The sequence below is a fragment of the Patella vulgata genome, chromosome 5 (genome assembly GCF_932274485.2).
Source record: "Patella vulgata chromosome 5, xgPatVulg1.2, whole genome shotgun sequence".
Classification (NCBI taxonomy): Eukaryota; Metazoa; Mollusca; class Gastropoda; family Patellidae; genus Patella; species Patella vulgata.
The window spans coordinates 9,968,455-9,994,399 of record NC_065883.2 but is presented as its reverse complement, the minus strand read 5'-3'; the positions used below and the strand labels follow the sequence as shown (position 1 = coordinate 9,994,399).

The following is a 25,945-nucleotide window of genomic DNA, read 5'->3' as shown; positions in this document are numbered from 1 at the left end:
TCAAGTTTCGGTGCCGGTATTGATACCTTTAAAGATACATTATGGGAGATTAGATAAATAGTTATAAACAAGATAATGTAAAGGTAATTTGCTGAAAATTTCAGTCAAATTGATCCACTCAATTTGAATTTTCGACCTAGCCTTGATCATCATTACTAAAGTCATTAAAATAAAAACATAGTCTCGATTATCCATATAATGATTAAATTATGAATGGAAATCGAACAGGAAATCGGAACCTTATCCAATAAACATTGGAGGCTAGTGATGCCATCGAGAGTTGATTATGGTCTGGATCAGTTAATTAATGTCTAATTAATAATTTAGATAACATTTCAGGCCTAATAAAAGACCTGCAATAAGCAGATTTAGCTGTTGCATAAGGCATGTTTAATACATCTCGGACATAATATTCAAATTACATACAATATTCAAATTACATACGGTCTATGATCGCTACAACAAAACCTGATTCTTAGTTATTATATTGTATTTCATTATTAAATGAACAAAATAAAATGGGGTTTAACATCCTACTTTTCTGCACCAACTGGGCTAAGGAAGACATCATACAGTGAGTGTGCTACAAGGGAAATTTTTCATGGACACTAATTGAATAAAAAACTGTCAAGGGTTCCTTTACGTAAATGGCGAAGGAGTAATTCACAGTCCTATTAAAGAAACTCCAGTGAGGAAGAATCCTATTTGTCTACTTACTTTTCTCTTTCTTTACCCTGTAGTTTAAATAATGGTACTGTAGATATTCTCTGTCTTGGTATTTCACTTACAGCCATTTTCTTCTGGACTTCCCTGATAACAAAATAAAAACATATTATAATATGATGGTAAAGGATAATGATTAGGGTTAACATACATTAGCAGGTTATTTGGGAGGAGAATTTTGCCAGGGCAGCAGTGGTTCTACCTACTCTTCATCACATTCCAACTTTAAAAGAGGGGTGTGGGGGGTCTTAATGGGGAATGTGTGCGCGTTGGATCATAAGGTCTGTCATTGAGTCAACTGCCGTGCTTTCGATTACCTGATTGCATGTGACATGGAGTAGGGTAGCTTCTCCATCCTTGTGGGTTTTCTTTTGGTCCTCCAGTTTCCTCCCACTGCTAAAGACCCCTAAGAGCAAGCGAATTATTGAAATAAAATTGAACCATATATTAGTCCCAAAATGACCTTGTTTGTGTCAAGTGGATGTTAGAGTGGATGAAACTTAGAGGACTGTCATACTTTTTGACTAATCAGAATCCATTCTTGGCTATTTTATTTTTTTTAAATAAATCAATATATAGTTTCAGTGACTTACTTCCTTGTTTTCTTCATACTCAGCATATATTTAGGTACCGGACATCCTGCTTTACGGATAACATTAGCTATACTAGAAAATAAATTATACATATATATTGGACATCCTGCTTTACGGATAACATTAGCTATACTACAAAATAAATCATACATATATATTGGACATCCTGCTTTACGGATAACATTAGCTATACTACAAAATAAATTATACATATATATTGGACATCCTGCTTTACGGATAACATTAGCTATACTACAAAATAAATTATACATATATATTGGACATCCTGCTTTACGGATAACATTAGCTATACTACAAAATAAATTATACATATATATTGGACATCCTGCTTTACGGATAACATTAGCTATACTACAAAATAAATTATACATATATTTAGGTACCAGACCGGGCTTTCACTTCAAAATTGTCATTGTCGGTCATTTTTGACATCATGCGAAAACTTTGCAAAATAAATTCGTACAATTTTATAGTTACATAGTGGATGTCGATCGTAGCCATGTTTAAATATTGGGCTTTTAAAAAAGGCTATTTTTCCAGCGTGCAAAATGACCGATGGGTTAGATCTAGTTACGGTCAATTTCCATAGCCCTAGGTCTTGATCGGCATATATGGCTGACTTGGAACCCATGTACCAGACATAATTTACAAATTTACTGATTTTCAGAAGATCCTTTGATAATTTGACTGACTTGTCTCCCTTGAATGAATGTGGTAGAAGTGTACATATTTACTAGATCTATCAAAAAGCAGGTCCAAGAAACAATAGGATTGGATATGTGTTGATGACAATCACAACACATGACTCTAGGTGACATTGCTGTATGCTCAGTCAATAGAGGCACACCACCAAATACTTCCCTGTCAGGGTACCCACAAATGTAGTTGCTTCTTATTATAGTTTTCTCCTCTCGCTCCCTTTTCTTCCCCTTTATATGGGTATTTTCATTGACTTTTGGTCAAGAATCGAGGGTTTGCAACCTGCCTCAAAGGTAGAATGTGTGCAGCTGTCTGAGATTACTTGCGAAGGGTCAAAAAGTACTCATGTGGTCAAGGTTGTTCCAACAGCTTTTCGTGGTTCTAGTCGCAGATAGCTCAGATAAAACTAGTTTTTACTGGTTTTCGTAATGGTGAGATAATCCCATTCGAGGCCCATGCATGGATTTGAAACCAAGCCATTCTAGAGCCCAGTTTCCTAACGAAATCATATATTCTAAAAAATGATGGCCGTACCTACCTTTTTAAATTGGTGGCATCATCTTCAGTAAAAAATGTTATAGCTTCACCCTCTCTTCCAGCTCGACCCGTTCGACCTAATAATTATTAGATTAAAACTTATTACAGTTTAACAGAACACAAATTTTACTGGAATCAATAACTGGTTCAGTTCTATGGATAACAATCACTATATTATATACACACGATATTTCGGCACGAATTCACTGGTCGTTATCAAGCATACAAATATACAAATGAGGAAAAAATTGTGACGGTGTTATATATAGGTACATTGAACAATAATAACAGAAACCATAAATTAACAAAAGAACCAATTAAGCTAGGGTTTTTAAACCCTAGCTTAAGAAGAAAACCTCCCAATCAAAGACATTCACCTAATGAACATCTACATTTACTCAGGGTTATTGTGCTCCAAAACGGGACAGATGAATGAACCTTTGAAATGTCACTGATAACAACCACCTAGATCTATTTAAAGAGACATTTTAATGTTGATTCTATCGACTTTGACAATACGGATTGCGTCACAATATAAACATACTTACCGATTCTGTGGATATAACTAACAGCACTGTTGGGAAAATCGTAGTTGATGACAAGATTAACTCCCTTGAAATCTATACCTCGTCCCATTAATTCTGTACAAATTAATACCCAGATTTTACCAGCTCGGAAACTAGCTACTACATTATCTCTCTAGAAGGAAAAACAAACCAAAACATAAAACTAGCCATTATATTATCTCTTTAGAAGGAAAACAAAATCTCTCTATATATTTTTGACTACGTTTGTCTGCAGTAAGGTGTTGGCGCCTACAATAGGGTTTCCCTGAGGCTGAACTTTCGGGTATAAAGCCAACTTTAGCTGAGGTGTGCCATAGACCTGGTGGCGTTGCACTATCATGCCCTGTTTCAGAGTTTTGCAACATCCGGTTGAATGAAAGAGACTCTTGTGTCGGAGGGCTCTACCTGAGAAATGAAATGGGGCTTACCGTCCTACTGTTCTGCTCCGAACTGAGCTAATGAAGATGGGCATACACCATACAGTGTGCTATGAGGGAAATTTTACCAGGACATATCTGCATATCTAAACACATATTGGCTGCGTTTAATTATGTCGTAATTGTATTAACACTACTAAAGTTATTGGAAGTGATAGAACTGTGACACAACTGAATTGTATCTACCCGTAACTGAGTTATATTTACCTATAACTGAGTTATCTCTACTGATACCATCGTAAAATAACTCACCTGTAATTGAGTTCTCTCTGAATGAATAACATCAACACTGATACCATCATAAATTAACTCGGAAAATAAATCTTTAGCTCGATCTTTAGATTGTACAAATATTAATACAGGTGGTTGTATTCCCTGTAATATAAAACATGCATTAATACAGGTGGTTGTATGCCCTATAATATAAAACATGTGGTTAATTAATATCTTGATTGTAGTTTTATTGTATCTTAAAGCCACTGGTCATCATTTGAGTGATGAAAGTTAAAGGAGCTAAATCACTAATATTTGGGACCTAGAAATTGACACAAATGGGTCACAATGCATATAATAATGTAATATGAATGTATATAAACTAATTTACATTCAATCATTTCTGTTTTTACTGTAATTTCAAATCAATTATGTTCAGCGAAATACGCTAAGAGTCTGAATTAAATGGCAATCTTTGGCATCGGGTTATTCCTGTCTGCACTGGTAGTATTCTCCTACATAGCATATGTTTAGCCTCGTTTGTAGAGTCGCTTCATACAAATGGGGCACGAAAGCATTCTGGCGCATGATTCATGTGCAAGTTTAAAATTTTTATTTTGTATTAAATATTAGATATCAAATGCAAAACTTCACACAGTAAGATAACAACATCAATGTTGATTTAAATTGACCAATAAGTCGTGCTTGCAATGTCGAAGACTGTCGATGATATTGATTTAAAGACTTGGCTCTTTTAAATAATGATGTTACAACTACAGGATAAATAATGTTTAATACGTAAGAAATTTGTTTTACCTTTTTAATCATATTTCTAACTGCTAATAGTTTACCATTCTCCGATCCTACAAACAACAATTCTTGTTTGACAGTTTTAGCTGCTGCATTTCTAAAATATAAAATACACTTCAACCATTTAAACACATATTTACAAATATACAAATTGATCCACTCTGAACCCAGATTTTAGCGATTGAATTTTCGGCCTAGTCTCGATCATCATTACTAAAGTCGGTATGATAAAAAACATAGTCTCAGTTATCTATTTCAGATTAAATAAGAATGAAAATTAGAACCTAATCCAATAAATATCGTAGGCTAGCGATGACATGAAGAGTTGATTATGGTCTGGATAGGTTAATAAATGTCTAATTAATAATTTAGATAAAATTTCAGGCCTAAAGAAAAATCTGCAATAGGCAGATTTAGCTCTTGCATAATGTATGTTTAAATAAACAAAATAAATATACATAAATATGCAAATCAGCTATACCACGCTTTATTTATTGCCATCAAATATGCCAATTTAATATCACAAATGCTACTGATTGAGTTTGAAAAGTGTCAGAAATAAGTGGCATAATAACTCTGAGAGTAACGTCAAATTGACTGACGTCACTACTGTGGGCAACGTGATGCTGACTCTATGTAATAGTAAATGCAGGACCGCACCAAACATAAATATTATATAAAACAAACCCTGCGGACAAGATACACAGACAATTCAAACAAGAAAAGTATATATCAAATCAAGTGAATGGATCCTGGATCGGCAGTAAGCGTCCAGCTGTATACTTACATGTCACCAATATAAACTTGTATAACATTATCTAGATTAGTTGACTTTATTCTTACATATCACCTATATAAACTTGTATTACATTATCTAGATTAGCTGACTTTATACTTACATGTCACCTATATAGACTTGTATTACATTATCTAGATTAGCTTTACACCATTCTTCAACATCATAGGAGAATGTGGCACTAAACATAGCTCGACGAACATTATTAGCATCACATGCTTTATAGATTACAGCTAACTGGAAATATATAATATACTCTCTCAGTTCTATATATAAAAATATATAATATATTCTATTAGTTCTATATACAAAAATACTTTCTATTAGTTCTATATACAAAAATATATAATATTCTCTCTTAGTTCTACCGGTATATACAAAACTATATAACATTCTCTTTTAGTTTTATACACAAAATATATAACATTCTCTCTTAGTTCTACCAGTTATACAAAATATATAACATTCTCTCTTAGTTTTATACAAAACTATATAACATTCTCTCTTAGTTCTATATACAAAATATATAACATTCTCTCTTAGTTCTAACAGTTATACAAAATATATAACATTCTCTCTTAGTTTTATACAAAACTATATAACATTCTCTCTTAGTTCTATATACAAAATATATAACATTCTCTCTTAGTTCTACCAGTTATACAAAATATATAACATTCTCTATTAGTTTTATACAAAACTATATAACATTCTCTCTTAGTTCTATATACAAAATATATAACATTCTCTCTACTCTATTATTTCTATAGACAAAAATATATCAATTCTATGTATGACATCTATGCTAATATATGTGACTGTCGTTTGTCTGTCTGTCTGTTCGGAGTTGGCGGCTACACTAGGTCTGCCCCGAGTCTGAAATTTGGGGTATAGGGGTAGCTCGGACCGGGGAGTAACATAGGCCAGGTGGCGTTAGTCTACCACTTCCGGTTTCGGGGTTATGCCTGAATTCTTAAGTTAGTTACAAAACCAACATTTTAATTGATTTTTTGTGTATTTATTGTAATGGAATTAGGCATCATTTTACAGTATCAAATTAAGCCAACATTTTAATATTGTTTTGTTTATTTTATTGTGATGGAATTTGGCACTACTTTACAGTATCAAATTAAGCTTAGAATAGCCCATAACCATCTAGAACCATCAACAGTTCTGTCAAAATCCTGACGTAATGGTGATCAGTCGAGATCGTATTGTGTTCTGTCACTACATGCCGCATCAACCTAAATTATCGTCCCTACTCGACTGACACCAGTTGAGTATCCCCCTATGTCGTTATAGTTTATGATAATTTAAAGAATTTTTACCTGATCTCTGAATCCTGATTTACCATCTTCAAATAATTTATCTGATTCATCTACAACCAGCCATTCCACACTAAAATAAAGTGAGAGAGAAATTGGGTTTAACGATCAGTCGACACAAACTATTTGGCCCACCCCACCCCACCCCATCCATCCTAAAATACAATGAGAAAAATAAAACTAATTTAAATCACAAAATTAGATTCTAACATGTCAACTATTTTTTCTGTTCGTTGCCCTGTACAATTGAAATTGATTTTTAACGATTCTAACCCTAACCCCATTAAAATATCCCGTCAACACATTACTTTGATCATTTTAAGACGAAGGTATGGTATATATTATTTCTATGGCTACTTGTGTTATGCGTGGTAGACATTTTGCTTGGAAAGTGCAGTTTCAACCCACTCTTCTTCAATTTTCAAATGACTTACCTAGACAGACTCATGGATGGTGGGTTAGTCTATAACGTATAGAATAGACTTACCTAGATAGATTTATAGATGGTGGATTAGATTGTAACATACAGACTAATCTATTTGGTGTTGTTACCAATATATCTACAAATAAATACAGTTAACATATACAATCAATGTAATGGGTTTTAAAGTCCTATTAAATATATATACAGAGAAAGAGAAATGGGGCTTAACGTCCACTCGAGACAAATTAGGTCATTTTTGGACTAACATATGGTTCAATTTTATTCCAATAATTCGCTTGCGCATACGGGTCTTTAGCAGTGGGAGGAGAGCAGAGGGCCCAGAGAAAACCCACAAGATTGGATATGCGATCCTACTACTTGTCACGTATAACCAGGGAATTGAAACCACATTAGTTGACTCAATGACAGACCTTATGATACAACGCTAACCATTCGGCCATCCAACCCCCCCCCCTGTTCTTTATTAAAGTAAATGAAAAGAAAGAAAAATCAACATTATATCATTACCAAAGTTTTTCTTTGATTTTGGTCCAAATTTCTTAGCTGCTAGAGCCACTTTACTGATGAAATGAACTCTGAACCCCATTCCTTCAGATAACCGGTCAAATTCTCGAAATGTCTGGAAAATCAAATGATTTTATTTATACATGTCTTTTTTTCAATAAATATTTGTTTCAAAATTCTTCAGACCAAACTAAGTTGACAAACATTTTTTCTAAGATCTATCTAAGATTTTTTAGATTTAGATTTCAAAATTTAGAAAATATATATTTAATTCTGTGCAGAAGCTATTCACAACATGATTTCAAATAACACTGAATTTCAATAAATTATGTTTGATGTAAATGAAAAGATGCGTGTTAAATTCTAAAACAGTGACTACAAAACTTATAATACCTGTTTTGCTAATTCCCTAGTTGGGGCTAATACAAGAGCTCGGAAACCTAGATTTTTAGGTCCTTGTAAATGATGCAGAACTGGAATAATAAAAGATGCTGTTTTACCAGAACCTGTAGGGGCACATGCCATTATTTCTCTTTGCTGAAAAAGGAAAGAAACGGATATAATAATTTTGTAGTTTTTAGAATATGATTATACGATGATCTGAAACACAACATTAGTATATATGAGGGAAGGGAGTTAACTCTTGCAATTGGCTGGACATTGGGGTATATATTCTTCAATAAAATGGTTAAACGATGATATAAAATTCAAAAACAGCAAATATTTGGGAAGGGAGATGGAAATGAAATTGTGTTTAACATCCTACTGAGAGTAATTCTGCCCTTACTAGTCGCCGAATTCCAAATGCCAGGTTTTTTTTTTAAAGCGCACACCAACATGTTTACAGGACATGAAATCGTGTTTAACATACTACTTTACTGGACCGATGGGGCTACTGAGAGTATAAGTATATTTGCCCTGACAGTATTGTTTCCGCTTACTAGTTGCTAAATTCCAAATGCCACGTTTTTTTTATGCGCATGCCATCATATTCACAGGACTTTGTTTTTTCCCATATCTGAACAAATAGATGCTGTTCCCTGCTGGAAAACCTTAAGGAACTTTTTCGGCTAACACCGGGACCGAACACAGGACCCAAAGGTTATTGAACCAGCGTCTTCCTCACAAACCAATCTGATTAAATACAGATCTATATTTCGTTTCGTCTTTTTATACTTTAGATGGTGTACATTACATGAGGATCTGACCGGCTTTACTGGAAGGTCGCATCAAGGGTCGTACGAACAGCTTTTGATCCTATTATGTCAGACATTGATTAATCAATCAACGTAGTAGTTTCTAGTGGTTTATCTACAGTTTCGTGTATCAAACGTCAAGAACTCGCTGTAACAGATCTTTTCATTGAACGCCGGTAATATAACAACTCCTAGAGTTGTACAGACAAATAAAACAAAATTTTGAACTATAAAAAATGAAACGAAATAGGATCTGTGTTTTAATCAGACTCATAAAGATATCGTGAAACAATTTCTAAAATTATTGCAGTATTTCTTACCTGCATCATAACTGGTATAGCCTGTATCTGTATAGGTGTAGGTTGACTGTAACCAACTGTTTTAATATTCTCTAATAACAAACGATGTAGACCATACGTCTCACCCAGCTGTTTAAAATCTTCAAATGGTGGAGGGATATCGGTTCCATGTACATGTATTTTGTGTAATTTTCTTAAATTTTTTTTCTATTAATAAAAAAAGAAAACATAAACAGTGAAATGATATCTATAAATGACATTTAAAAATATATATATATAGAGAGAGAGAGAGAAATGAGGTTTAACGTCCACTCGACACAAACTAGGTCATTTCAAGACTAACATATGGTTCAATTTTATTTCAATCAATTGCTTACGCGTAGGGGTCTTTAGCAGTGGGAGGAAACTGGAGGAGCCAGAGAAAACACACGAGGTAAACAGACGACCCTACTCCTTGTCACTTTTCAAGTGGTGAATCGAAACCATGCCACTTGACTCAATGACAGACTGGATGATGCAACGCGCATTATAAAGGTATAATGACTGCTGGATACCTGTAAAAGTATAGAAACTTTGAGTTTAACGAACTAAGAAGCAGTAAATCCAAAAAGCTATATTTCAAAGTTCAAATAACTAACTGTGTGCCCAGCATTGCATGGATAGAGCCCTCTGATGCTTCCTTATAGCAGTTTCGTGAAACCGGAAGAAGCATACCTCCAAAACCAAGACAGGTAATTGAATCCCACAAGGCATATGTCACTCCACAGTCTTGAGCTGTCCATATACCTCAAATTTTGTCTTCAAACAGTTCAGTAAGGTCTGACTAAAATCAGTATTCCTGGACAGTGGGCCTAAATATGGGGATTGTACAACTGAACTCAGCAACTTACGTGATGCTGTTCTTGGTTTGTCTTCTGAACCTTTGATTTATTTTCTGTTTCTGAGTCTGATTCATCATCTAAAAAGGATAAAAAAAACAACATCATAATACACTTAGATTTTGTTGAAAGACTGGAGTTTTAGTAAAACATATTTGTTTGGACAAAAGGTACTGGAAATAAGCCACACTGGACCTTAGTATTTCATACCACCCAAACAACTAGACACATTTCCTTGTCCAGCCCCTGTCCTGCAACACTAACACGAGAAAACCCAATCTATATTTCATTTTGCTTTTTTATACTTTCGATGGCCTACACTACATGAAGATCTGACAAGTTGTACTGGAAAGTCGTGTCAGGGGTCGTACAAGAGGGTTTTGACCCTATGATGTCAGACATTGATTAATCAATCAGTGTTGATGTTTCTAGCGGTTTACAGACAGTTTCATTGGCTAGTCCCTCACTTCAACCAAAACGCCTGTAATATAAAATCACTTCCAGATCCTAGTGTAGTTAAGACAATTTAAACGAAATTTTGAACTATAAAAAATGAAACAAAATAGGATCTGTGTTTTAATCAGTTTGGGGAAAACCATGCTTGAATACTATGATGAACTTTTTCAGCCAACCCCAGGATCGAACCTGTGACCTTCTGGTTAGTAAGGCAGCTCCACCGTGTGTTCCTGAAGCAACGACTGCCAGTTTTACAACATCTTGACGTTGCTAAATTACTTTACAATTCCCAAACTTATCGCACCTTATCTGCAGACACTTGAACAGTAGCGCTCAATCAGAGCTTGTGACATAGCAACATCCACGGAAACCTTGACATTGAACGAACCTTGAACTTTGCAACTCGACTATCACAGGTAGAAATTTTAGCTGGAAAGCGTGAGACTTGGTATTCGCGATGATCGAGGAATGTGATAGGCTCACAAGCTGGGTGAATACCCAATTGATTTATTTGTGACAAAATATGCAGGGTATTACATTACGTGAAGTTGGCTCCACCATGGTTCCGGAATTATTCTGAAGTACTGTATACCAGGTAGGTTGTATTTTTGAACAGATGTTCATTGAAATTACCTTCTGAATCTACATCTTCTATTTTTCTCTTCTTCGTTTCTTCATCTTTAACTTTAACTTGATTCTCTTCAATTGGATCAACACCAAGCTTGTAAAGAAAATAAAAACATTTAAAAAAAAAAAAATATTAATAGGAATTTGTTATGATATGGCGTCACCGTTTGACAGTAGTTGTAGAATATGTCTAGCCTCGTTCTTTCTGGCCACTTGTTACAAATGACGCTGAAACGCACTACGGTACACGATTCGTGTACCAATGGTAAAACGTTTATTTTGTCTTAAATACTGGATATCAGACGCCTACCTTTTCCCGTTAAGATCACAACATCAATGTGGATTTGAATTGACAAATAATTTGTGTTTTCAACGTGTAAGACTTTGGATGATATTGAATTAAGTAAGAGACTTAGCTACTATAATAGTCAATAAATCTTGGCCGCGAAAAAAAGAAAAAAAACAAATTGTCATTTTTGATCAGTAGTTTTCCAATGAAAATCAGTTGTTGTTTTTTTGTAAAATTAAAAATATATTGTCATTTTTGATCAGTAGTTTTCCAATGAAAATCAGTTGTTTTTTTTTTGTAAAATTTAAATTTTTTGGACATTTAGATCTAATAATGGTCCATGACTCCCATTCATTTCAATATCCTATTCCTAAATAAAAGGGAGTCAGGTCAACCAAAACTTGATTATGTAACCTTCATAAAGCTGTGTATACCTTTAATTTTGTTGCATCTTGTTTAAATCTCTTAAAATCAAACTTTGCTCCTGCTCCAAGTAATCTGAACAGATGATGGCCATCCATGCTTGTTTATACCGGAAGTGAAATACACGTGGACTTGATTACCTCCCTTGGATCATTCTGTCAAGATGGATAAACAAACTGAGGTGAGGTGACAACGTGGAATTTTTTCTACATTACATCATTTTAAATATCTCTAAAATTGTTTTTTGTCGGCTCAGTATTTAAGAATACACCGATTAATTTTTTCTCTCATAATAATCAGTATTTATAACAGGTATGGTTTGTATTACAAAAGGCTACTATTTTCATTCTGATTCTGATTAACTTTAAACTCATTTCACTGGCAGGTAATAATAGTTCTAATACTAGTCCAGTGATCCGATTAACAAAAGTTGATATATCACATTCGACGTGTCAACTGTTCAGAAGCTCTTAATAGTGGCCAAATTTGATTCACGTCATGCGACAGAATCAATATCATTAGCCATTCAAAATTTATTACCATTATTAGAAGTCACATAATAATTTCCTCAATTAGAATTCTGGAGCTGGTTGTGAAAAGACAGATGAGGCCCAGAGGTTAACCCAACTACCAGGCCTAATGTTAGCAGGGGTGTCTTTTAGGGCAGTCGTCTGGAGCCTCGGTTGATGAGATCGAGGCGTTGGGTTACTAACCTGGAAGGCCGATGTTCGATCGATCACTGCTTGTTGGGAAAGTTCCATGGGGTTTTCCAGCGTTGTTTCCCCTTGTCAGTGGTGAAGGACAGACGGTCTGGCAAGGACCGGGTCTAGTCTTTCAGATGTGATGAAACACTGAGGTCTTGACAGTTGGAGTTTGATAGTGCCCCTGTCGGGGCAAAATTGCCCCCATAACGCACACCCAGTGCCTCACAGTATAGGACGTTAAACCCCGCTCAATTTCAGACTGGTCAATGACTGTCGGCCGACCTCTTTTCTTCAACTGGTGGATCACAATCAGCCTTTTCAAACCTGATTTGTACTAAAACTGTAGCCCCCCTCACCCTCCATTTTAATCTGTCGCTGTAAGAATTCTAATCTATATAATGTCTGACCCCCCCCCCCCCATTTTTTTTCTAGGGGTATTTTGATGGCTAAGGGAAGGTCAGAACAAGTTTCTGAATCTTTGAAGGCTCTGAGGTTTTTAAGAGATTTTGCTCAGGTTACCTCCCTGAAACACCTTAGAAGTTAGAGTATATATTGATCAAAATCTTAATTATCTTTCAAAATATGTATCTCAAATTCTTCTTAAGTTGATATTTTAAAAGTTAAAGTCAAAACAATATTGATCTAGGCAGGCCTGGAAATAATGGTTTTAAATGTACCTGACAAAATGTCAGGCACTAATGAAATAGTACCTGTCATTTTCAACTTAGTGCCGGACATATATTAATAATATCAATAAAAAAGACAAATCAGTGTCAGACAAAATAACAGGCACCAGAGGTTTTGTGCCCGACAAAGCCTGAATCTGTGCCAGACATTGTCTGTGACAGGTGCCTTATTTCCAGGCTTGGATGTAAGGTGAAAAATTTAGAACCTTTATTACATGGTATAAAGCTAGGTCTTTTGTGTTTCACACAATTTTGGAGAAGTAAGTCGTAGAAAGATAAATGATTTATCATTTGTATAATGTGTGATGTGTGATTTAAACTATGTTTGAGATGGAAGGTATTTTAAAATTGTCATCAACCTCCAATCAGATTAAAATGGTGATCTGAAATCTGTACCTGAGGTAACCCAGGTGTTTACTGACTGTGTGTACTATATGACTGGAAATGTCACTAAGGTTTTGATATCAAGAGAAAGTAACATTCTTTATCTGATCACTTAAGTTATAAAATTATCAAGTATTTAATCTGTTAAGTTATAAAATTATCAAGTATTTAATCTATCTGATCTGTTAAGTTATAAAAATATCGAGTATTTAATCTCTTTGGTCTATTCTGTTATAATTTTTTCAAGTATTTAATTACTATGTACTATGTATGTGTGGATAATTTTTTCAAGTATTTAAACGCTCTATGTGTGGATAATTTTCAAGTTTTTAATTTAACCACTGTGTGCATGTGTTATAAATGTTTACAAGTATTCAAATCACTGTGGATTTGATCTTGCACGTATTTAGTCAGAATGTATATTGACTGTATTCGTTAGGAGAAGAGATATTACACAACATACTATTTTAGCTTGATGTTATCATGTTTGACATGCTTCACAGTCTAGTTAACAAGCTGATTTACTTCTATGTTGCATTAAAGAGGAAATCTCAGGTATATTTCATTGTTGAGTGAATACAACTGATTAATCCTGTGTGGAAGGCAGGGTCGTGTGCTTTGTTCTTTATCATCATATGGTGGGATAGGATGGTCATTCAAAGCGCGAGATAATGATTTAGACATATTTGATATCACAATTAATACTTTGCATCAATGACATTGAATCACAATGCGATCCTATTAATTCATTGACGTCAAATGGGGTGTTGGGTTTCTCTCTTATTTGATAAGATGATGTTATCATGCATTGTCAACTGTCTAATTTCCTTAACAGGAACCTGGCAAGCCCCCTGTATCTGCCCCTGAAAGGCTGTTTGAAAGCTTGATTCTAATTACTGACTGTTTTAGCCTCTGTAATAGATTTTCAAACAAATACCCAACAATCATTTGTCCGATGGAGTTGTTGTCAATCTTCTAAACTAGGTCGAATGGTTAATTCGTGGGTGTTGAGTCATAAGTTCTGTCATTGAGTCAACTGGCGTTGTATCGATTCCCCACTTGTATATGACGCAAAGTAGGGTCGCCTGTCCAACCTCGTTGGGGTTTTCTGGATCCTCCCTACGCACAAGTGAATTATTGAAATAAAATTGAACCATGTGTTAGTCCCAAAATATCCTAGTTGTAAAACAACAACCTTTGCCTACCACAATCAGTTGCTGTATGTTAAACATTTAGCTTATACATCAGAAAATAAAATACTGCAATAGTTTCTACAAAGTTTCAAAAATTTTTCTTGAAAATGAATAACATGTTGATGTATGTATAAGTGTTATAAAGGTATCTTGAACAGTTTCTGAGATATGCTCTAGAATAATAATTATATACCAAAAACTAATTCTAATGTTTAGTAAAAATTCAAAAATCATTTAACAGAGAATTTTGCTTCCGTGGAAACACAAAAATGATTAAATCCTAGAAATTCAAATTAGCAAAAGGCACATGTACTATGATAGGTTAATGTTTGTACAAAGTTTCCGGAAACAAAACTATACACCAAAAACTAAATCAAATTTGTTTCCATGGAAACACAAAAAGTATAAATCCCAGAAATTTACAAAAAGCAAAAGGCACAACTACTGTAATAGGTTGATATTGGTACAAAGTTTAAGAGAGATATCTTGAACGGTTTCTGAGATATGCTCCGGAAATGAAATCGGGACGGGCTGACCCCATTTCAATTTCCCTCCCTAACTTCGTTCGGCGCGGGATGAAAATGTTAACTTTATGGGTGAGGTGGGAAGGATGATCTAATTATTCTCCCAGCAACATACCTTTAAAGGTTGTTGACTAATAAAACACCCTTATAAATTACTTTCCAAAGACGTAAAAAAGTCTATGTCTCTTTTTATTTAATTTATTACTAACGTAACTTGAGAGGACGAAACCCATTTCAATATCCCTCCCTAACTTCATTTGGCGCGGGATAGAAATTTTAACTTTGAGGGTGAGGTGGGAAGGATGACCTAATTATTCTCCCAGCAACATACCTTTAAAGGTTGTTGACTAATAAAACACCCTTACAAATTACTTTCCAAAGACGTAAAAAAGTCTATGTCTCTTTTTATTTAATTTATTACTAACGTAACTTGAGAGGACGGAACCCGTTTCAATATCCCTCCCTAACTTCATTTGGCGCGGGATAGAAATTTTAACTTTGAGGGTGAGGTGGGAAGGATGACCTAATTATTCTCCCAGCAACATACCTTTAAAGGTTGTTGACTGATAAAACACCTGTATAAATTGTTTTCCATTGACGTAAGAAAGTCTATGTCTTTTTTTATTTAATTTATTACTAATGTAACTTGAGAGGAAACAAACAGATAGGCTTATATAAATAACTCATAGCAAGAGCGGATTCAGACATTTTAAAACGGTGGAGGGCTGTTGGTTGATCTGACTACTTTTTTCATTCATCTTTTGATTTCTGTTTTTCTTCTCTTTTATCCTTTCTCTTTCAACCCCTTTCAAATCTAAACCCTCATTTACTTTTTTACCCCCCAAAAAACTGGGTTAGGGTTAGTGCCCATTAACTTAGTTTATTCAAAGAGATTTTCCATTTCTGATATCATCTTTGTGAAAAAATGGCCACCTAAAAAAGTAGTCAGATCAGCCAACAATGCCAAAATGGTTGATAGGAATGGAGTTTACCTTCTCTATTTTATTTGGATGTTTTTGAGACTAATATATTTTTTTAATTTACTATGGTCCTGTGTTGATTGATGGGGAGGTTATCCCAGACAGCAGCGTTTTTGCTTACTTTTCTTTTAATTCCAACTGTCAAGGTTTCTTGCTTGTACACCAGAAATTGAAGTACAAGTAGAGTGATGAATCCCCCAATCTAAATTTGTCTGAATATAAACAATAGGATAGCGGCCATCCACTCCACACAGTTACATGTCAATGACTAGGATATAAACTGTACAGATATGTTACAAGTCAATGACTAGGATATAATTGACAGGCATGTTACAAGTCAATGTCTGGTGTATATAAACTGTACAGGCATGTTACAAGTCAATGACTGGTTTATAAACTGTACAGGCATGTTACAAGTCAGTGACTAGGATATAAACTGTACAGGCATGTTACAAGTCAATGACTGGTTTATAAACTGTACAGACATGTTACAAGTCAGTGACTAGGATATAAACTGTACAGACATGTTAACTACAAGTCGAAAACTAGTATATAAACTGTATAGATATGTTACAAGTCAATGACTGATATATAAACTGTACAGAGATGTTACAAGTCAATGACTGGTATATAAACTGTACAGAGATGTTACAAGTCAATGACTGGTATATAAACTGTACAGAGATGTTACATGTCAATGGCTAGGATATAAACTGTACAGGCATGTTACACGTTATTATAAAGTATATTAACTGTATACTTGGTTTGATTGTTGCAAGCCAGCTCCCCCAACCCCCAACCTTCTGTGGATCTGCCCCTACTATCTTGTTTGACTTTATTTATAATTCACACTGATCTAATTTCTTTCTTGTTTTTTTTTATTAGAACGGAATGGAGGACACACCATTGTTTGACCCCAAGATTTTAGATTTGATCGATTTTAGTAAATGTAACGGAGAATATAAACCAAAAATATCCAATAGAAATCCAGGAGACAATTTACATCTTCGGCCATTATCATTGGGAGATTTTGACAGAGGTAAAGTATAAAATCTTTTAAGTGGCATTTAGTGAATCGGAAACGCATTAAGTGTTTTTTAATATAAAAACTCCTGTTTATTTTGTATACAAATTTGAACTATCTATTATTTTCCATTCAGGCCTATGAATGCATTTATTTTTTTATGATATTGTATTTCAAGATATAGGATATGTACTGGCAATAAGGCACCTGTCACTGATTTGCCTTTTTAATTGATATTATTAATACATGTCCGGCACTAAGTTGAAAATGTCAGGTACTATTTTATTAGTGCCTGACATTTTGCCAGGTACATGAGAGAGGGAGAAATGGGGTTTAACATCCACTGAACACAAACTAGGTCATGGTTCAATTTTATTTCAATAATTCACTTGCGCGTAGGGGTCTTTAGCAGTGGGGGGAAACCGGAGGACCCGGAGAAAACCCACGAGGTTGGACAGGCGACCCTACTCCTTGTCACGCACAACCGGGGATTCGAAACCACGGCAGTTGACTCAATGACAGGCTTTATGATACAGCACACACGTGCTAACCATTCGGCCATCCACCCCCCTGCCAGGTACATCCAAAACTATTATTTTGCTATGATATTGTATTTCAAGATATACATGTAGGCCTAAAATAGATCCATTTGAATCTTCATTATTTACAATTTCGGGGGGTTGGATGGCCGAATGGTTAGCACGCGCACGCGTTATCATACGGTCTGTCATTGAGTCAATTCCCCGGTTGTACGTGGCAAAGAGTAGGGTCGCCTGTCCAACTTCGTGGGTTTTCTCCGGGTCCTCTAGTTTCCTCCCACTGCTAAAGACCCCTACGCGCAAATGAATTATTGAAATAAAATTGAACCACTAACAGGGTAAATCTGTTAGTGTAAAAGGAATAGGAATATTGGAAATCAGTGTAAAAGGAATAGGGAGTATTGGAAATCAGTAAGTGTATAAGGAATAGGAGTACTGGAAATTAGTAAGTGTAAAAGAGATAGGAGTATTGGAAATCAGTTGGTGTAAAAGGAATAGGAATATTGGAAATCAGTAAGTGTAAAAGGAATTTGAATATTAGAAATCAGTAAGTGTAAAAGAGATAGGAGTATTGGAAATCAGTTAGTGTAAAAGGAATAGGAATATTGGAAATCAGTAAGTGTAAAAGGAATTTGAATATTAGAAATCAATAAGTGTAAAAGGAATTTGAATATTGGAAATAAGTGTAAAAGGAATATGAGTTACGGTAAGTGTAAAAGGAATAGGAGTATTGGAAATCAGTTAGTGTAAAAAGAATAGGAATATTCATTAATTGTAAAAGGAATAGGGAGTATTTGAAATTAGTATATGTAAAAAAAATAGGGAATTGTTTGAGATACATGTACATGGAAATCACCAATAGTGAAAGCTATCAGGTATCAAAAACTACAGTTCATAGAATAGGGCCCAGTCGGAGCAAAACAGTAGGACGTTAAACCCAATTCATTTCATTTACACAGAATAGACGGTGATTTATGAGATATGTACATACATGGAAATCAGTGATAGTTAAAGCCATGAGTTATCATAAAACAAGAGTATAAAGAATAGGGAATGATTTGTGAGATCTGTACATCAGTAATAGTTTAAGCCATGAGTTATCAGAAACTATGGTATATAGAATAGAGAATGATTTAAGTGATATGTTTGATTAGTAAACATTGACTGTTCATGTATTTATTTAGAGATTTATTTTCTGGTATGTGTACTGGTGTAGTATTTATCACTAGTATGAAACCGTGAAGATAGGTAGTCGATGACAGATTTAAATCATCGTGATTTATTTAGTTAGTCTCACAGATCAAATACTAATTGACATGTTTACTGTTGTTCTACATAGACTGTATGTGATACAAAATCATGGGTGTATGACCCAGGGGTTGAAGTAGCTTTAACCCGGCCATGATACACATGTTTTCTGGCAAAATAACACATTTACAGACATAAATAACACATTTTCAGGTGAAAAAACTCACACCACCTCTGCACCATCCCTAATATTTGTGCCACAAGGTTGGGAGCCTATCTGTACTTAAGTTATTTTTTCACTCACCACGTCACTGTTACCAGGCTATTTTTCCCCTGTTACCCCTACACCATTGCCCTCACCACGTCAATGTAAACAGGCTATTTTTCCCCCCATTACCACTACACCATTGCCCCCCCCATCACCCCTGCTCTATTGCCCTCACCGCATCACTTAAACCAGGCTATTTTTCCCCATCACCCCTGCTCCATTGCCCTCACCACATCACTGTAACCAGGCTATTCCCCCCCCCCCCCATCACCCCTGCTCCATTGCCCTTACCGCATCCCTGTAACAAGGTTATTTTTACCCATCACCCTTTAATATTTGTACCACTCGGTTGAGCGGCTACTTCAAGCAATTTTTGCCATCACCACTTTCCTTTCACCAACATGTTTTTAGGGGAAAAAAATCCCACCACCCCTGTGCCATCCCTAATATCAGTGCCACAGTTTTGAGAATACTTAAGCTATTTTTGCCCTCACTACGTTCCTGTCACCACTCGCCCTGTTGGAGCAGAACAGTAGGACATTTAAACCCCATTTCATTTCATTTCCCCATCACCACTTCACTGATTGAGGCTTAGAAATAAATGAAATGAAATGGGTTTAAATATCCTACTGTTCTGCTCCAACTGAGCTAATGAAGACAGGCATACGTGATACAATGTGCATTGAGGGAAATTTTACCCAGACAGCAGCGCTACGGCCTACAGTACTCTTACATCGAATTCCAACTGTCAAGAGATTAATTGTGAAACTATTTGTATTTTACAGGATTTTTGAAGTTATTATCAGAACTAACAAAAGTTGGGGATGTTTCACAAAAACAGTTCGCAGGTAAAAACAATTTAACTCAGATTTATAGGAGTACTATTTTCTAGGTTCGTTTTGTGGCTAGTGATCCAAGAAAAAAAAATAATCTGTTAAAAACATGTTTTAATGTAAACATATTTATCTAGATTAAAAACTATCATAAGTTCTGTCATTGAGTCATGTGGTGTGGTTTCGATCCCCCAATTCCCCGGTTGTATGTGACAAGGAGTAGGGTCGCCTGTCCAGCCTCGTGGGTTTTCTCTGGGTCCTCCGGTTTTCTCCCACTGCTAAAGACCCCTATGTGCAAGCGAATTATTGAAATAAAATTGAAATATATGAAAGTCCCGAAATGACCTAGTTTGTGTCGACGGTAAAAAGCCGCTCGTATAACCTCTGATGGTCAGATTTTCATGTAGTGTAAGCTATCGAAAGTATAAAAAAATGAAACAAAATATAGAGCTATATACCATTTTCACTTATTATAATTCTTATTTTTTAATTGTTTAGATCGGTTTCATCAAATGAAAGCCTGTCCCGGGGGATATTTCATCACAGTATTAGAAAATACAGAAACTCAAGAAGTGGTTGCTACGGCAACATTAGCCATAGAAACAAAATTTATACACTCAACTGGTGCTGTAAGTTATTTATATAACATCTTTTCTTCTTTGATTTTCAAGTGGCATGGGTTTGGGTAAGAAGGACTAACATGGGTGGGGCCGGACGTGCATTTAAGGGTCTTCTGCCCAGGATGGGGGTGGGTGGATATGGCCGAATGGTTAGCACGTACACGCTGTATCATAAGGTCCCTCATTGAGTGGGGTGGGGGGTCTGAGTCGACTGGCGTGGTTTCGATTTCCCTGTTGTACGTGGCAAGGAGTAGGGTCGTCTGTCAAACCTCGTGGGTTTTCTCCGGGTCCTCCCACTGCTAAAGACCCCTACGCGCAAGTGAATTATGTAAATAGAATTAAACCCAATGTTAGTCCCAAAATGACCTAGTTTGTGTCGAGTGGACGTTAAACCCCATTTCTCTCTCTCTCCGTCATTGAGTCAGCTGGTGTGGTTTCAATTCACCGGTTGTAAGTGACAGAAGTAGGGTCGCCTGTCCAATCTCGTGGGTTTCCTCCGGTTCTTCCGGTTTCCTCCCACTGCTAAAGATCCCTACGCGCAAGCAAATTATAGAAATAAAACATTGAATATTATGTTAGTCCCGAAATGACCTAGTTTGTGTCGAGTGGACGTTAAACCCCATTTCTCTCTCTCTCTCTTTTTCCGGCCCCTACGTATGAGAACATTTTCAGTTGATGAAAAAATCTCGCTCTCCTACTTTTGTGGTGTTTTCCCATGGCACATGTGACTATATGCCCCTGTTGGAACACGAACTTGGCACCCCAGGCACATGTGACTATATGCCCCTGTTGAAAAACGAACTTGGCACCCCATGGCACATGTGACTATATGCTCCTGTTGGAAAACGAACTTGGCACCCCATGGCACATGTGACTATATGCTCCTGTTGGAAAACGAACTTGGCACCCCATGGCACATGTGACTATATGCTCCTGTTGGAAAACGAACTTGGCACCCCATGGCACATGTGACTATATGCTCCTGTTGGAAAACGAACTTGGCACCCCATGGCACATGTGACTATATACCCCTGTTGGAAAACGAACTTGGCACCCCATGGCACATGTGACTATATACCCCTGTTGGAAAACGAACTTGGCACCCCATGGCACATGTGACTATATACCCCTGTTGGAAAACGAACTTGGCACCCCATGGCACATGTGACTATATACCCCTGTTGGAAAACGAACTTGGCACCCCATGGCTCATGTGACTATATGCCCCTGTTGGAAAACGAACTTGGCACCCCATGGCACATGTGACTATATGCCCCTGTTGGAAAACGAACTTGGCACCCCATGGCACATGTGACTATATGCCCCTGTTGGAAAACGAACTTGGCACCCTATGGCACTGTATCATACGGTCTGTCATTGAGTCAACTGGCGCGGTTTGGATTCCCCGGTTGTACGTGACAAGGAGTAGGGTCGCCTGTCCAATTATATTATTTATAGAAAAGAAGATTATATGAATGGTTATATTGTAGAGAGGTAGAATAGAAGATGTTGTAGTTAGTAAACAGTATCGAGGAAAGCAACTAGGAAAATTGTAAGTACACAAGTTGAACATACATTATGCAAGAGCTAAATCTGCTTATTGCAGGTCTTTCTTTAGGTCTGAAATGTTATATAAACTATTTAACATGAAAAGACCTTAATCCACTCTTGATGTCATCTTATGTGTTTGATTTTCACTGGATTTGAATCCGATCTGCTGCTCGACGCTCATTGATGATTAAATGCAAAAATGGATAATCGTAACTGTTTTTTTATCCTACCAACTTTAGTAATGATGATCGAGGCTAGGCTTAAAATTCAATGGCTAATATCGTGGTTCAGAGTGGAGCAATTTGACTGAAGTTTTCAGCATATTCCCTTTCCATTGTCTAGTTTTTAACTATTATAATGAGAACTGCCAGCTCTTTATCTAAACTTCCATAATACCCCTTTAATAGTTTAGTTTATATTGTAAAATAAGAACAGAATTAATACGATAAATATTAAGTTTGATAAACATTTCAATTTCTGTAAGAAATTAATTACAAGCAAATCAGGTAACTGATAATTTAATACTATAATATTGTGTATCTATTGTCCTGGTATTATTCCATCTTGGTACATTCTTTTAAAAATAAAATAGAGTTTAACTTCTTACTTTTCTTCTCATCCAACTTGATGTGCTATTAAAAATTTTGCCCAACTTTTAAAGTCTGTTACGACCATGTGGTCTGAATCCGATTTCTAATTCAAGGGCAAATAACTCGCCTGAAACCGATTCTCTTTCAGTCGATATAATAATACCAAAGTGAGAAACGGTTGGAAATAGATAATTGGGGTCAAAGCTCACTACTCTAGATTCAGTCCATTTGTGGCAATACTCACTAAATTTTGCTAAGTAGACAATCGAGTCTACAATGACACTTTAAAGCTATCCATATGACCTCTTTTAAGTCATGTAGACAATTTTTAAATGTCATGATTTAACTGTGTGCATAGATCATAAGGTATGTCATTGTGCCAAATGACATGGTTTTGATTCTCCGCTTGGGTTTTCTTCGTGTCCTCCTACATGCAAACAAATTATTGAAATAAAATTGAGCCTTACGTTAGTCCCAAAATGACCTAATTTTTGTTTGAGTGGATGCTAAAACCCATCTCTCTCTCTCTCACACACAAACATACCTATATTTGCATGGCACCTTTAAGCCTAAAGTATTTTTTTAATTCCATTTTTTAAACTTTTTTTTCAGATTATTGGACTGTTTGACGCTTCTAGCTCCTAAAGTAGGTTGTTACAAACTATCTCTAGAATGTAAAGATCCTTTAGTTGACTTCTATTCTACTTTCGGTTTTTCCAAAGAAGCAAACCAGAATTACATGGTCCAGAGATTCTGGGATTAATGTAACTCCGTGAAACCTGTTTTAACTTTAACCAGGAAATATCACCAAATTTTTGTGTCTTGATTATCGTCTGATCTCGGATATCCAGTTTATCATTTGATAAATCCAGGACCAGTAGCCATCAAACTTTCTTTTTTTTTGTTTTGTAATATATAGTGGACAATTTTTGTGCTGATATTACTTTTAGAGACCAGTAGCCATCATTTTTTTTTTTTTGTAATATATAGCGGACAATATTTGCGCTGATAATAGTTTTTAAGACCAGTAGCCATCGAACTTTTTTCTTTTTTTTTTGTAATTTATAGCAGACAATTTTTGCGCTGATATTACTTTTAGAGATGCACAATTCAAAATATTGTAGTTTGCAAGGAATTCAAAATCACTCCAATAACAATCAGAGACTGGAACCTTTATTCTGACCCCTGAGTTCACAATCTGAGAAAGCTTTTATTAATTTTATTAGAAAGTTTTCATAACCTCTGTGACTTTGTGTTGATGTCGCAATTTCACACAAGTTATTAGAAGTACCTGTAGATGTTAAACCCAAGATGTGGTAGTTTTCATGCTGTATCACACTAGTAGTAATAGTAGTAGTACCATATATGGGTAACTTTATTTGTGTCAGTGTGGTCTAGATGTAAACAGAATAAGTTTAATGAGCTAACTTTTATCTGCTTTGAGATAAACAAACTTTTGGTTACAGTGTTATAATGTCGTCTGTTATGGTAATTTCCATTTTATCTGATCGCATGTTCACAAAGCATTCTCAGACTTAAGTTAAAAATTTACTCAACTTTCAATCACTGTTTATGAGAAATATCTTGATCCAGAAACACAAAACTTTGCACATAGTTTCTTATTGATGTATTTGATACATTAAAATAAAAGTTTTATAAAGGGCTATATTTTAGTATTACCATAAGGCAAACAATTTTGAGTAAATTCTTAAGTTCAGTCTGAGAATTTTTGTGACCTCAAGGCCAGGTGTTTTAAAATTGTATTTCTAAAGATTAAGGCAATGTTGAGATATAAAATTCAAGCATATAGAACTTGTCCTATCATCCGAATTTATAATCTAGCACTGAATGGGCTCAATCTGATTAAAATACAGATCTATATTTGGTTTTGGTTTTTATACTTCCGATGGCCTACACTACATGAAGATCTGACAAGTTGTAGTGGAACGTTGCATCAGGGGTCGTAAGAGCGGCTTTTGACCTTTGATTAATCATTCAGTGTTGACGTTTCTAGTGGTTTACCCACAGTTCTGTCAATCTCGCCGTAACAGACTGTTTTATTGGTTAATCACTCACTTCAATCAGAACACAGGTTATATAACAACTCTTCCAGATCCTAGTGTAGTAAAGACAAAACAAAATTTTGAACTATAAAAAACAAAACGAAATAGGATCTGTGTTTTAATCAGATTGTGAATAAGCTCATTCTGTCCAGGTTTTTGTTTACAAAGCATATCTCATAAACAATTCAAGATATCCTTATGAAACTATGTACATCAATATATGATGTAATAGTTTTCTTGGATTTAATCACTTTCACGTTTCTATGGAAACAAATTTAACATAATTTTTGTATACAAGGGCGAGGGATGATGATGATTTCTTGTTTTGACCTTAATCAACGAGCACCTGTCGGTTGGTTTAAGCAGGTTTCACTGTATTGTTTTAAATTTGTTGTATATGTACAAGCACCTGCCGGTTGGTTTAAGCAGGTTTCACTGTAATGTTTTAAATCTGTTATATATGTAGAAGGGATACGTTTTATATTTATTAAATGCCTATTAACAGTAATTACACAAACGCAGCTAAGATATGGTTAATAGGTTTACGTGTGATTTATATACCATTATGTTAATTAATTGATATGCTGTTATGTTATTTAATATATGGTGGTGTTAATCAATAATTGTTTTATATGTTAATTAATGTACCATTATGTTAATTGATGTACTGTTATGTTATTTAATACTGTTATGTTAATATACAGTTATGGTAATTAAAATGCCATGATGGTATTTAATGTACCATAATGTTAATTAATGTACCATAATGTTAATTAATGTACCATTATGTTAATGTACCATCATGTTAATTAATATACCATTATGTTGATTAATATACTGTTAAGTTCAGTTATGTAATTAAAACGCCATAATGGAAATTAATGTACAGTTATTGTAATTA

General features: G+C 35.3%; 2 protein-coding genes across 3 annotated transcripts; one reads left to right on the top strand and one right to left on the bottom strand.

Annotated features, from left to right (window-relative positions):
- Positions 1-11,948, bottom strand: LOC126821939 (probable ATP-dependent RNA helicase DDX52). Its single transcript, XM_056100921.1, has 15 exons — positions 11,849-11,948; positions 11,132-11,219; positions 10,055-10,122; positions 9,186-9,371; positions 8,063-8,206; positions 7,673-7,784; positions 7,208-7,280; positions 6,724-6,793; positions 5,499-5,632; positions 4,606-4,696; positions 3,829-3,951; positions 3,122-3,272; positions 2,575-2,650; positions 1,660-1,688; positions 1-26 (listed from the first exon to the last, which is right to left on the bottom strand). The coding sequence occupies exons 1-15, from the start codon at positions 11,933-11,935 to the stop codon at positions 1-3; spliced, it is 1,458 nt and encodes a 485-aa protein (XP_055956896.1). The 5' UTR covers positions 11,936-11,948.
- LOC126821959 (probable glucosamine 6-phosphate N-acetyltransferase) lies at positions 11,908-25,945 on the top strand. 2 transcript variants are annotated; one of them, XM_050550638.2, is made up of 6 exons: positions 11,908-12,018; positions 17,194-17,347; positions 20,173-20,235; positions 20,719-20,849; positions 22,331-22,392; positions 23,594-25,944. In XM_050550638.2, the coding sequence occupies exons 1-6, from the start codon at positions 12,001-12,003 to the stop codon at positions 23,742-23,744; spliced, it is 579 nt and encodes a 192-aa protein (XP_050406595.1). In that variant the 5' UTR covers positions 11,908-12,000; the 3' UTR covers positions 23,745-25,944. The 2 variants fall into 2 exon arrangements, with proteins under 2 accessions (XP_050406595.1, XP_050406596.1); XM_050550639.2 differs by having other exon boundaries at positions 12,012-12,149; positions 23,594-25,945.